General features: G+C 45.3%; 1 protein-coding gene across 1 annotated transcript in view; it reads right to left on the bottom strand.

Moving 5' to 3' along the window:
* DUSP29 (dual specificity phosphatase 29) overlaps positions 1-12675 on the bottom strand; it is a 51159-nt gene that overhangs the window by 12382 nt on the left and 26102 nt on the right. Inside the window, exon 2 of the mRNA XM_013004296.2 lies at positions 418-638. Coding sequence (XP_012859750.1) covers positions 418-638 — 221 coding nt within the window. The remainder of the gene's footprint in view (positions 1-417; positions 639-12675) is intronic.

Consider the following 12675-nt stretch of genomic DNA (forward strand, 5'->3'; position numbering starts at 1 on the left):
TCATCCAAGACAATGACAGGGCATCGGAACACCTGCTACTCGTCAGATGTGAACCCAGACACAAAGTCCCCAGCGTGAGGGCTCTTTACCACTCCTGGGACTTGAAGGGTAACTGATGCTTCCCAAGGAAGACGGATTCAGGCCAAAGGCTTCTCCTCCACACCCTCCTAGTTCAAATTTCCCAGAGAGACAATCAAAGACCAAATCACAGAGCAGCACACTGGGTGGTGCAGGTGCTCAACCCCCCACATCCTAGAGGCTGAAATTCGCCCTCTCTACCACACAAAACCCTGCCAGGCTGGCTCTGAGAGATATATGGACTTCGGTGGGCTGATCTGGCTTCCCCTGTGGGCCAAAGGATGGGGCCAAGGGATGTGGCAGGTGGGGTAGGGCAGGGGCGGACCTGGGGGGTCTTACTGTGGTCATTGTTGAGCGCATCCTCGATGAAGGCCGCTGCCGGGTAGAAGAAGACACTGAGGTCAAACGTGGGTAAATCTTCAGCCTCGACGCCGAGGTACTTGATGGCCATGTCGCGGTAGTAGTCGGCCCCCGTGTCCACGTTCCAGCGGCCGTGAGCTGCATTCAGCACGTGTGTGAAGCCCACTTTCTGCAGCTGGTACCGGTCCAGGGCAGTCGCCCTGCGAACAAGGGAGAAGAGGAGTGGGCTGTGAGCCTGCAGTTGCAGCTGCAGGGAAAGAAGGGTGGTCCATGAACCACCCACAGGCTCCTCTCGCCTTCCGGTTTCCAAATCAAAAAGATGAGTCATTACAAATGGCGAAGAAAGCTGATGGTGCCCAGCTATCAAAAAGTATAGCATCTGGGGTCTTAAAGGCTTCAAGGTAATCAAGTGGCCATCAAGCTCAGAAGCAACAAAGCTCACATGGAAGAAGTACACCAGCCTGTGCAACCACGAGGTGTCGAAGGGGTCAGGTGTAAGGCATCATCAGAACAAAAAATCTTACCATAGTGAATGATGGGGGGAGTGCGGAGTGGAGACCCAAAGCCCATTAGTAGGCCACTGGAGATCCCCTTGCAGAGGGGTCTCGGGGAGGAGATGAGCCAGTCAGGGTGTGATGTAACAATGATGAAAAATACAACTTTCCTCTAGTTCCTAAATGTTTCCTCCCCGCTCCCACTACCATGACTAGAATTCGACCTTGCAAGTCTGGCTAGACCAGAGGATGTACACTGGTACAGATAGGAACTGGAAACACAGGGAATCCAGGGCAGATGAGCCCTACAGGACCAGTGGTGAGCCCTACAGGACCAGTGGTGTTAGTGGCGATACTGGGAGGGTGGAGGGAGAGTGGGTAGGAAGGAGGGAACTGATTACAAGGGACTATATGTGACCTCCTCCCTGGGGGACAGACAACAGAAAAGTCGGTGAGAGGAGACGTCGGACAGGGCAAGATATGACAAAATACCAATTTATAAACTATCAAGGTCTCATGAGGGAGCGGGGAGTGGGGAGGGAGGGGAAAAATGAGGACCTAATATCGGGGGGTTTAAGTGGAGAGAAAATGTTTTGAGAATGAAGTACAAATGCGCTTTACACAATTGATGTGTGTATGGATTGTGATAAGAGTTGTATGAGCCCCTAATAAAATGTTTAAAACAATCAAAAAACAAATGGAGGGCTTCTTTCAGAGCCATCTCTGTCCCTGGAGCTTGAGCAGAGAGAGGCTCAAAGGGCTAGAGGCTGGGACAGGTGAGCTTTTCCCCGGCCCATTTGCCTTTCATCACTCACGTTAGGCCCTGTGGATCAGATATGAGCTGTCCCTGACCGAGTCCCTCCAAAGCCAGGAGAACTCACTGCCACCAAGCCGATTCCTACTCCTAGTGACCTTGCAGGGCCGTGTAAACCACCTCCTGTCCTTTCCTCCGAGTGGTCGGTGGTTTCAAACTGCTGACCTTGTGCTTAGCAGCCCGACACGAAGCAGCAGCTAACCCGAAGAACCTGTTAATCGGGTGGAGCTGTTGTAGCACCTACTGTCCCCTGAGAGGCCACGCAAGAGCTTCCCCTATGGCCACAGCTCCTCCCTCCAAGTTCTCCGGGCACGGAAAGGACTTGCAGTTGGGCCTCCAATGGATACCGTAAGGGGGCTCTTTCAGTGCAGGAATTTGGGGTTGGACCAAGTTCTTGATGCTGATTTTGTTGGGATTTGTGGGCCACCAGGCACACACAATTTCTGGATACGTTAAGTCCTAACTGATTTGGGGAAAGTTCCTAAAGGCAATAATATAGCTATTTAGTGTCCACAGGCTTAATTTTCAAGGTACAAATATCCAGGACCAAAAAGAGCAAGGTCATGTTGAGCTCTCTCACTTACTGCCACTGACTCACCGTGATCCCCTGTGGAGTCCTGAGACTAACTTTTTATGGGAGTAGAAAGCCCTGTCTTTCTCCCGAAGTTAAGACAGGCAACCTTAAAAGGCAGCATACTTGAGTGAAATGTCAGTCAAAAAATGACACATATTACATGATTCTGTCTGGCCAGATCAACATCAGGCTGGCTCCTAGTAGCAAGTGACCTTGAATCTCCCCCACCCGTGCGTGTGGAGCTGACCAGAGCTGGCTAATGTAACCTGTCAGCAGCTTTGCAAGTCATTCCCCCCCACCCCCACACCCTGTTTTACTCACAGCCACCTTCCACCTGCACCTTTCACACGGGCCGTTTTGCTCATGGCCCACCCTGCACCCTGCACGATTACACCCGGAACCAGGAAGACACTTTACATTCCAGAAACCCAGACATGCCTGTATCTCCCAATCCCTGAGTACTTTACCTTATATGGACTCAGAGCAGCCCAGTCACGTGTTCCCTGGCCATATAAGCACCACCCCTGTAGCCTGGGGCACGACTCCCTCTGCCGGACACTGTGGACTGTGGGACTTCGCCCAGGCTGGATTTTTCTCCCTAATAAAAGCCTGTTTGCTTAAATTCGACTGATTTAGTTGCTAACACCTCTTGACCACCTTACAGATTCCACTTATATGCAATATCTAGAAAAAGCACATATATAGAAATAAAAATTTACTAGTGATTATCAGGACACAACATATAAGGGATGCTGTCCTTCTGGTAAGGGTGATGAAAAAATTTGGGAATACCTAATGGGTGTTATGAATTTAGTTGCATTCCCCAAATACAGGTCAACTTGGCTAGGCCATGAGTCTCAGTATCAAGTACATTTTCTTCTTTTTATGATCTGATGTAATTATCCTCTATGTTGTAAATCCTTATCTCAATGATATTAAGGAGTCAGGATTAGAGAGTTATGTTAATGAGGCATGATGCACTCTATAGGATTAGATTGTATCGTGAATGACCTCTTCTGGATTTGAAAATGACTAAACAAGCAAACAGAGATCAGAGGGACCTTGTTACAGAGGCAGAAGAACTGGGAGGAGACCCGAGGTCCTTTGAACGCAGGATTCCTGAGCCGAGAAGCTCCTACATACAAGGAAAGATTGAGACCAAGACACGGAGATCGCTAAGAACACTGGGCTGGCACCCTTTATTTGGACTTGTAGCCTACTAAATTCTAAGGAAATAAATTTTTGTTTGTTAAATTCATCCATTTATGGTATTTCTGCTGTAGCAACACTTAGACACTAAGTATTTCTGCTATAGCAACACTAAGACACTTGTGATGATTATGTTACTGGCCAGTAGATGTGAGGATTGCTGAAATGGTACATGTTCTGTTAACTATATATTTTGTACAATTAAAAAACATCTTTCAATTTTAAAAAGGCAACATGATGATGGTCTGTTCACCAAATAGTGCTGAGGAAGCTGGATATTCATATATTTATGTCGTGTACAAAAATGAACTCAAAATGAATAGAAGATATGAATCTGAGACCTAAAATTATACATTTCTTAGAAGAAAACAAACAAGCTTCATGATCTTGTGACAATGGATTCTCTAAGAGGATGTCCAAAGCATAGAAATAACATAAAACACACATAAATCAAACTTCCTCAAAATTAAAAAATTTCATATATCAGAAGGATAACTATCAAGAGTGAAATGACATTGCACAGAATGGGAGAAAATATTTGTGGATCATGCATCTGATAAGAGATTAATAGCCAGGATATATAAAGAACTCTTACAATGGGAGAAAATATTTGTGGATCATGCATCTGATGAGATTAATAGCCAGCATATATAAAGAACTCTTACAACTTAACAATAAAGAGCAATCTTTTAAACTTAGCAAAAAACTTGAACAGACATATCTAAGAAAAGATATACAAATAGCCAATAAGTACATGAAAATATATTTAACATCTTTCATCATTCAGGACCTGAAAATCAAAATTAAAATGAGATAACACTTTATATTTACAATGACTATTATTTAACAGCAATAACAAAACCCAGAAAATAATAAATATTGGTAAGGATGTCAAGAAATTGGAATTCACATCCACCGTTTGTGGGAATATAAAATGGTACCGCTGCTGTGGAAAATAGTGTGAGGGTTCCTTAAAGGCTAAACATAGAATCCCACTGGGACTCCGCAAGTCTGCTCCTCAGGATGGGAAAACAGGAACTCAAGTGCGTCACCATCAGTATTCCCTGCAGCATTACCCACAATGCCAAAAGGTGGAACTGACCCAAACAGCATCACCAGATGTAAGGGTAAATCCACAAGGTACATATATACAGTGCCTTAGAGCAAGAAAACTAAGCAGGAGGCTTGCTGGCAGGGTGAAGTGCCTCCTGTCACTTGACAGAGCTAGTCTAGCCAACCCTCAGAGCTAGACAGCTGAGTGTCTTGAGCTTACTGGTGGAGCAGGATGCAGCTCAGCACTTCTTGGGAGAGCTAGCAAGCTTTGTACCATTGCTGAGCAGGGCAGAGGCCAAGGCCTGAGAGGTTGAGGGTCTAGAAGCTGAAGATCAGAGAGGTCTCCCTGTGGTAGTTATATGATCTGGTGTCAATTTGAGGATTCAGAGTGAAGGGGTGAAATCTCGCCTGTCAATCAGGTCCTAGCTTGATGACCTCATTTGGAGGTGCTAAGAAGATAAGTAGCTCATTGGAGGCAGGAAACATGCTCACTCCCTGTGAGACATCCCTGTGGAGAAGACACATGGAGAGAGGCTGATGGAGCCAGACCTCTGGAGAGGAGAAGCCACGTGGAGATGTGATAGTTAGCCTGAGTGGAACAATCTTGTAGCAGTCTCCATTTTGTATCAAGCTAAGGAAATTCCCCGGAGGTTAAGGTCAAGCAAACATTTGCCAGAAAATAGCAGCTGCAAGATAAGGCCACACATCTATCTCGAAGAAGAAAAAAAGTTTTAGTGTCAAGGCTAACTGCAAGGTCTGCTTCTGTTCTTGCTTACTTGCTTGCATAGCTGCAAAGCCCCCATTGTTTACCCCATCCTATAAAAACCCAAGTCTGGAAGTGATGGGGCCAGTCACTCTCCCTCTCCTCAGAGGGCTGGTCCCTGCGCAGATTCTTTTTCTCTTTTCTGTCCCCCTTTAATAAACTGTTTTGCTTCTTACCAGAGACTGAGTTGTTCTTGTCCGGTTCATGTACAACAGAGAGCCCTGCCAGCGCTGAGAGGCTTACAATGCCACTGGATCCACAAGACTTCCCACCCACTGGTCTGTGATTTTCCTGCATTCGCCATCATTGCATGTGTTTGTGCGTCGGAAGAGGACTTTATAGATCATATAGATCGGCATCGGACATATGGGCTAATATCAGATTCATGGACTTGATCTGTACTGGGCGGGGACGTTTTCTCAATATTCAATTGTTCTTGTATATAAAGCTCTTTCTTATACACATATGAGCTTCTCTAAATTTGCTTCTCTAGTCAACCCAGACAAAAACACTCCCTGTGGGCACAGCCAAAATGATGTCCTGACTGAATAATTGTCTGTAAGTTCAGAAGTTCAAAACCACCAGCAGCTCCATGGAAGAAAGATGATGCTTGTTTACTCATGTAAGGAGTTAGTCTTGGAAACCCACGAGGGCAGTTCTATCTGGTCCTATAGGGTTGCTATGAGTCAGAATCAACTTGATAGCAGTGAGTTAGTGAGAAATTGCCCCTGATCCTGGATTATAATCTCTTAGATCTCTAATAAACCCCATACTCTTTGAGTATGATCTGTGAGTTCTGTGTGGCTGTTGCAATGAATTACTGAACCCGGCAGGGAAGGAGAAAATATTGCAGGAGGGACAGCTGGTGTCAGAATTGGTAAAAAGATTGGAGAGTATAAATATGTTGGGGATGGACAACAGAAAAGTGGGTGAAGAGAGACATCAGACAGTGTAAGACATGACAAAATAATAATAATTCATAAATTATCAAGGGTTCATGGGGAAGGGGAAGGGGTAAGGGAGGGAAAAATGAGGAGCTGATACCAAGGGCTCAAGTAGAAAGCCAATGTTTTGAGAATGATGATGGCAACAAATGTACTTGACACAATGTATGTATGGATTGTGATAAGAGTTGTCCGAGCCCCCCCAAAATGATTTTTAAAAATGTCTGGTTTATTCCTCAAAGGGATCAGTTTTAGATTGTTGATTTTGATTCTCCTCCAATCAAGAATTTAAGAAGACATCTTTAACAGCACAAAGACCAGTTCTACACCTTCGGGAAGAGGTGACCTTCATAAGGGTGTGGAACCACATCAATAGAGGTTAAAATTAGCAATGTGCTCCATTTCAAAGCCACTCATAAAAGGACAGAGGTGACCCTACTGGATTAAACAACGAAAATAAAACCCACCAAAATCTATTGTCATCAAGTCAATTCCAACTCACAGAGACGCTATAGAACAGAGTAGAACCGCCCACAGGGGTTTCCAATGCTGTAATCTTTTTTTTTTAAATCATTTTATTAGGGGATCATACAACTCTTATCACAATCCATACAGACATCCATTGTGTCAAGCGCATTTGTACATGCATTGCCCTCATCATTCTCAAAACATTTGCTCTCCGCCTAAGCCCCTGGCATCAGCTCATTTTCCCGCTCCCTCCCCGCTACCCCTCCATCTCCAAGGCTGTGATCTTTACAGAAACAGACTACCACATCGTTCTCCCCCAGAATGAGGGTCCCCACTGCCAGCCAAGCCCTCGACCATTTTGCCATAAAGGCTCCTTCCCTCTTCTGAGAGCAGTCTTGCAGTAGAAGCACATGCTGTGGCCCCTCAGTCAGGGCCTGCGGTCTCTCGGATTCCGAAGTGGTCATTTGTTTGCCAGAAGAAGAACCGCAGTGGAATTTAGTGTCGAGGGAAGAGAGACCTGAACAGACCTTGAAACATGTAGGCACACATTGAACAGCCCATTAGACCGGAGGCCCGGGGGGTGGGGAGTTCTGCCAGCTCCCCCTCCCCACCTGCCATCCTGACTACGGAACCCAGTCGGCTGTAACTTTCCCTCAGAAAGGTCTGTTCTTCGTTTTTCTTCGTGTCTCAAAGTATAGACACAACAAACCATAAGCCATTCTGGGCCATCGCTCGGTGCTTCATTCAAGGCTCCACGAATGCAGCCCCTCTCGCGGCTGCGCACCGCTCATCGCTGAAGCGGAGCTGGGTGGAAAGGACCAGGGAGGTCCAGGCCAGGCACGGCCGCGCCAGTAAAGCCCAGTGACAGCATCACAGGACGGCAGTTTCAGCAAAAAGCACTTGACTGCTTGGGGGGTCAAGTCTTAGGGTTGATGTGCAACATGACTCACCGCGTGATATCACCACCGTCATGCGATACCCTCACACGAGCCTGGCTTTGGCTGCGGCTGACGGAAAGAAAGGGGGCGTCTTCAGTGCTCCTAAGGGGCCCCTTCGGCCATGGTCTTGTAACTCCCACAAAATGATTGAGTGGAACTATGCAAAGAAGTTGCTTATAACCTACCAAAGGAATTCACCTATTTAGGTCCATAAGGCGACTGGAACCCTCAAAGGGTGGGGCTATGCAAATAAGGTACCCAACCCTAAACCTTGTTAGGGATTGGCCAGTTTTCCCATCCTGCTAGGTTAAAAAAAAAAAAAGATAGTCACAGAGAATTAAGGGAGAATCTCATTACCGTCAAGAAGATCCAGGAGTAGAGCGTGCCCGTTGGACCCACCGTCCCGGTGCTGATAACCTCCTAAGTCCAGGAGACGAGCTCCACCTGTAGATGGTGTGAGCCAGCAAGAAGTGGCGACAAGCACAGCAGAGGCCAGGGGCAGAGAAACCGCTGCAGCAGAACCGGGAGACCAGCACGAGACGGTATTATGGACTTCCGGACCCAGAGAGGGCAGTGGCGATGTGGACTTGCTGAGTCATGCAGCGAGAGGGCTGAGTCCCTTCAGGAGGGGATTTGCTGACAGAATGGGGTGCTTTCTGGCACTTGGAGTTAAAGAAAGAGCTGTAACACTTGCCTGAGTGAAGACCAAGGGCAGGCCCAAGAAGGAGCCAGAGCCACCAGCAAAGTCTGGGGCCAAGGTCCAGGGCTGAGAGCCAAGAGCCAAGCTAGGAGCTGTGACTCAGACTAAGAGTGAGCATCCAATGACAGCAGTCCAGACTAAAGAACCCTATCATGAGCTGTTTCTGTTACTTCTAAACTGACTTTAATTCTGAATTCTAACCTGCTACTGTCCTATTAAATTCCATAATCATGAGTATGACTTACAAATTCTGAGTGGACACTGCAACAAGCTATCAAACGCAGCAGAGAAGTAGAAAATGGTACGGGAGGGATGATTGGTGGGAAGGGAAAAAAGGTGTGGTCCAGCGAATTACTTAATATAGCCCTTCTAAACAACTCACGCTAATCTTTGTGATTCATCCACAGGGATTGGGTGGTATTATGCAAATAAAGTGCTTGTGGCCCACCATTTGGATCGGACACAGTGCTAATAAAAATAAAGCCTGTGATTTGACAGTTGGGCAATTAATCTCTAGTTTGTCATCTGATGTAATTATCTTCCATTTTGTGATGTATTATAAATCACCGTATTATTAGAGGATATGACTCAAGTCTTAATTCCATTTACCCTCACCCCTTAACACTTTGATTCAAGTCATACCTTGCACTACCTGAGTCAAATAAGGGGGGTTTCTGTGAGGGTATAATCTGCATCTACACATACGACTGTTCCAACAAATGTTCTCCCTCTTGCTCCGGACCCTGTATCTGGTTTGTCATCATCTGACCTCAAAGTCCCAGGACTTGGGTCGGTAGCCTATTGTCAGACATGATTCAACAGCCGACTTCCTCAGCCTTGCAATAAGCAGTGTGTCATCTGACCTGCTGGTTGGGGGTTGTCAGCCCCTGCGATCAGTTGAGCTAGGGGAAGCCTTCAGGCTGACTCCTGACTCATGGATTTGTGAGTGCTGTGAGACATTGCAGTGAATAGGGAACCCAAAGAAAGAGGAGAGGATGTAGGGGGAGGAGCAGTCATGGATGCTGGAGATGAAAGAGTGGAGAGGCAGTTTGGAAAAGTTGGACATTTGGAACTTGTTAAATCTCCGTTTCATAGGAACCAGCTTTGTGCTGATCCTTCTATAAGAAAGTATGTGCTCAATTGGAAAGTGGCGAACTGATTATGAGTTGCAGAGCGGAGCCGCGTCTGACCTGCAGCTCGCCGGAATCAGCACTGCTGCTGCTGATTATGGTCCCGGGAAGTTAAATAAGGAGGTCTGAGGCCAGGCCATTTTTACCCCAGACCTTGCGGGTGTCTGGGAGACTTACCCCCTTGCTTGATATAGTCAAAGTCCACTTAAAGGCTGGGAGAGTAGGCAAGGCAGAACGGGAATGTGCATGAAAGAAAATGACTCTTGGCAGGTTGAGGCTCTGATAGATGCAATTACTGGGGCCTGAAGGTTGAAAGGGTTGTCTGGGATTGTGTTGTGTTGCTTTCTTTTTGACGGTGCTATTTTTTCATATTGGAAACACGGAGTCTCTTGAAGCGATGGCGTCGAGAAAAGGCCCGTGCCCTTCCTTGGTTGCACTGGCTCTCTGCTGAAGGAGGAAACCGAAATCGAGAATTTTATTCTAGGAGGTAGACACTGCAGGGGGCGGAGTTCGTTGTTGTTTAATAAATATCCTAGATGGAACCAAGTGTTTGTTAAAAATAATGTCATCTAATTACAAAATATCAGAAAATTTGGAAAACATACCCCCTAGAGATAAAACCTATTAACTTTGTGGTGTAAGATCCTCCATCTATTTTTTTATGCATCAGATGTTAACATTTTATACAAAACTTTTGGGATATAACACTGTCTTGTTGTTGGTAGTTTCTTTGAGGTTTTGCGTCAATTTTGCTGGACCAGGATTCTCAGTTTTTTGCCAGGAATCCCTCATTATGTGATCCAAGACAAAGTGATCAACTCTATAGTGGGATCTGCTGTGAGCATCAAATAAGTCATGGGAATATGAAGGGGGTATATATCCCCTGACTCTGGTCGCAGCCCTGTGCAATTGGAAGTAAGTCTCCCCAAGGGTGTGGCCTACTGTTCATACACAGTCACTCTGTGGGGAAGATAGCTCGAGTCTTATTGGGGTCTGGATCCTACATCTGACTCACTGACTTTTTAAAAAATTATAATAAATAATTTTATTGGGGGCTCATACACCTCTTATCACAATCCATACATCAATTGTATCAAGCACATTTGTACATATGTTGTCATCAACATTTCCAAAACATTTTCTTTCTACTTGAGCCCTTGGTATCAGCTCCTCTTTTTTTCCCTCTCTCCCCCTACACTCCTACCCTCTAGAACCCTTGATAATTTATAAAATTTTTTTCATATTTTACACCATCTGCTGTCTCCCTTCACCCCCGTTTCTGTGGTTCATCCCTGGGGGGGGGGGGCGATCGGTTCCCCCCCACCCCCACTTCCCCTCCCCTCATGGTACTGCTACTCTAATTATTGGTCCTGAGGGGCTTATCTGTCCTGGATTCTGTGTGTCAAGAGCTCTTATCTGTACCAATGTACATGCTCAGGTCTAGCCAGATTTGTAAGATAGAACTGGGGTCATGATAGTCGGGAGGAGGAAGCATTAAAGAACTAGAGGAATGTTATGTGTTTTGTGGGTGCTATATAACACCGTGGGTCGCTGGTCCCTTCCTTGTGACCTCTGGGAGGGGATATCCAATTTTCTACAGATGGGCTTTGGATCTCCATCCCGACACCCTTTGTTTGCATCAAAGTGGTTGTTTGGTTCATCAACTTTGGACTTGAGCCTATAGCCCACCATATTGCCTGCCAACCCTGGGAGCCATTAGCAGCCTGCCATCTGACCTGCTGACCTTGGGTCCATTCACCTCTACAGCCACCTGCCTACGGTCTTCCTGATTCATCTTCCTGCTTCCCAGTTGGTCTTCCTGCTTCCTGGTTCATCAGCACCTGCAGCTGCAAAGACAGGCTTCACATTGGTCCCATGAACTTGAACTAGACTGGAATAAATGGCTTCTATAAATATGTGAGCCATTTTCTTGATGTAAATTTCTCTCCCTCTCTCTACATGTGTGTGTAGACACACACACACGGCTTTGCTTCTGTAAACAGCCAGGCTAATACAGGTACCATTAACTTGGTTCTGACTTAGTGAGCCTATGTACTTGTATATCAGAAAGATGCACTATCCAATCCTGGACTATCCTCACAAATTGTTGATATGTATGAGGCCATTTCAGCAATTGTGTCAGTCTATCTCCTTGTGGGTCTTTCTCGTTTTCACTGACCTTGTATTTGACTGTGCCTGATGTCCCTTTACAGGGACTTGTCTTTCCTGATAACATGTCCAAAGCACATGAGACAGAGTCTCACCATCCTTGTTTCTAAGAAGCATTTTGGCTATACTTTCTAGAAGAAAGATCTGCTTATTCTTCTGACAGTCCATGATATTCTGAATATTCTTTACTAACACCATCATTCAAACATCAATTGTTCTTCATTTTCCTTATTCATCATTCATCTTTTACATGCCTATGAAGCAATTGGAAAGAACATGATTTAGGTCAGATGCATTTTAGACCTCAAATGACAACTTTGCTTTTTAACATTTTAAAGAGATGTTCTGCAGATTTGCCCAATACAATGCATCATTTGGTTTCTTGACTACTGCTGTAGACTCAAGTAAAAGTAAACCTTTGACTTCAATTTTTTTCTCCATTTATCATGATATTGTCTATTAGCCCAATTGTGAGGATTTTTGTTTTTACATAGAGTTGTAATCCACATTGAAGACTGCAGTCTTTGAAAATCATCAAAGCAAGTGCCATACGTCCTCCTTGATTTCAGCAAGCAAGGTTATGACATCTGCATACCACTGCTAATAAATCTTCCTTCAATCTTTATTGGTCTTCTTCATACACAGCACAGCTTCTTGGATTATTTGTTCAGTGCACAGATAGGTTAAGTGTGGTGAAAGGAGTCAACACTGATGTACACCTTTCTTGATTTTTAAACCATGCAGTTTCACCTTGCTCGATTTCAACAATTGCTTCTTGGCCTATGTACAAGTTCCCCAGGAACACAATTTTTTTGGAATTCTCAGTATCCTCAATATTATCCATAATTTGTTCTGGTCTACACAGTTGTGTACCTTGGCAAGATCAGTAAAATATAAGTAAACCTCTTTCTGATATTTTCTGTTTTCAGCCAAGATTAATCTAACCTCTTCTGAATCTGGCCTGAATGTTTGGCTGCTCCC

This window comes from Echinops telfairi, unplaced genomic scaffold (genome assembly GCF_000313985.2).
Source record: "Echinops telfairi isolate 266 unplaced genomic scaffold, ASM31398v2 ScPeMD7_70;HRSCAF=299, whole genome shotgun sequence".
NCBI classification, from domain to species: domain Eukaryota; kingdom Metazoa; phylum Chordata; class Mammalia; order Afrosoricida; family Tenrecidae; genus Echinops; species Echinops telfairi.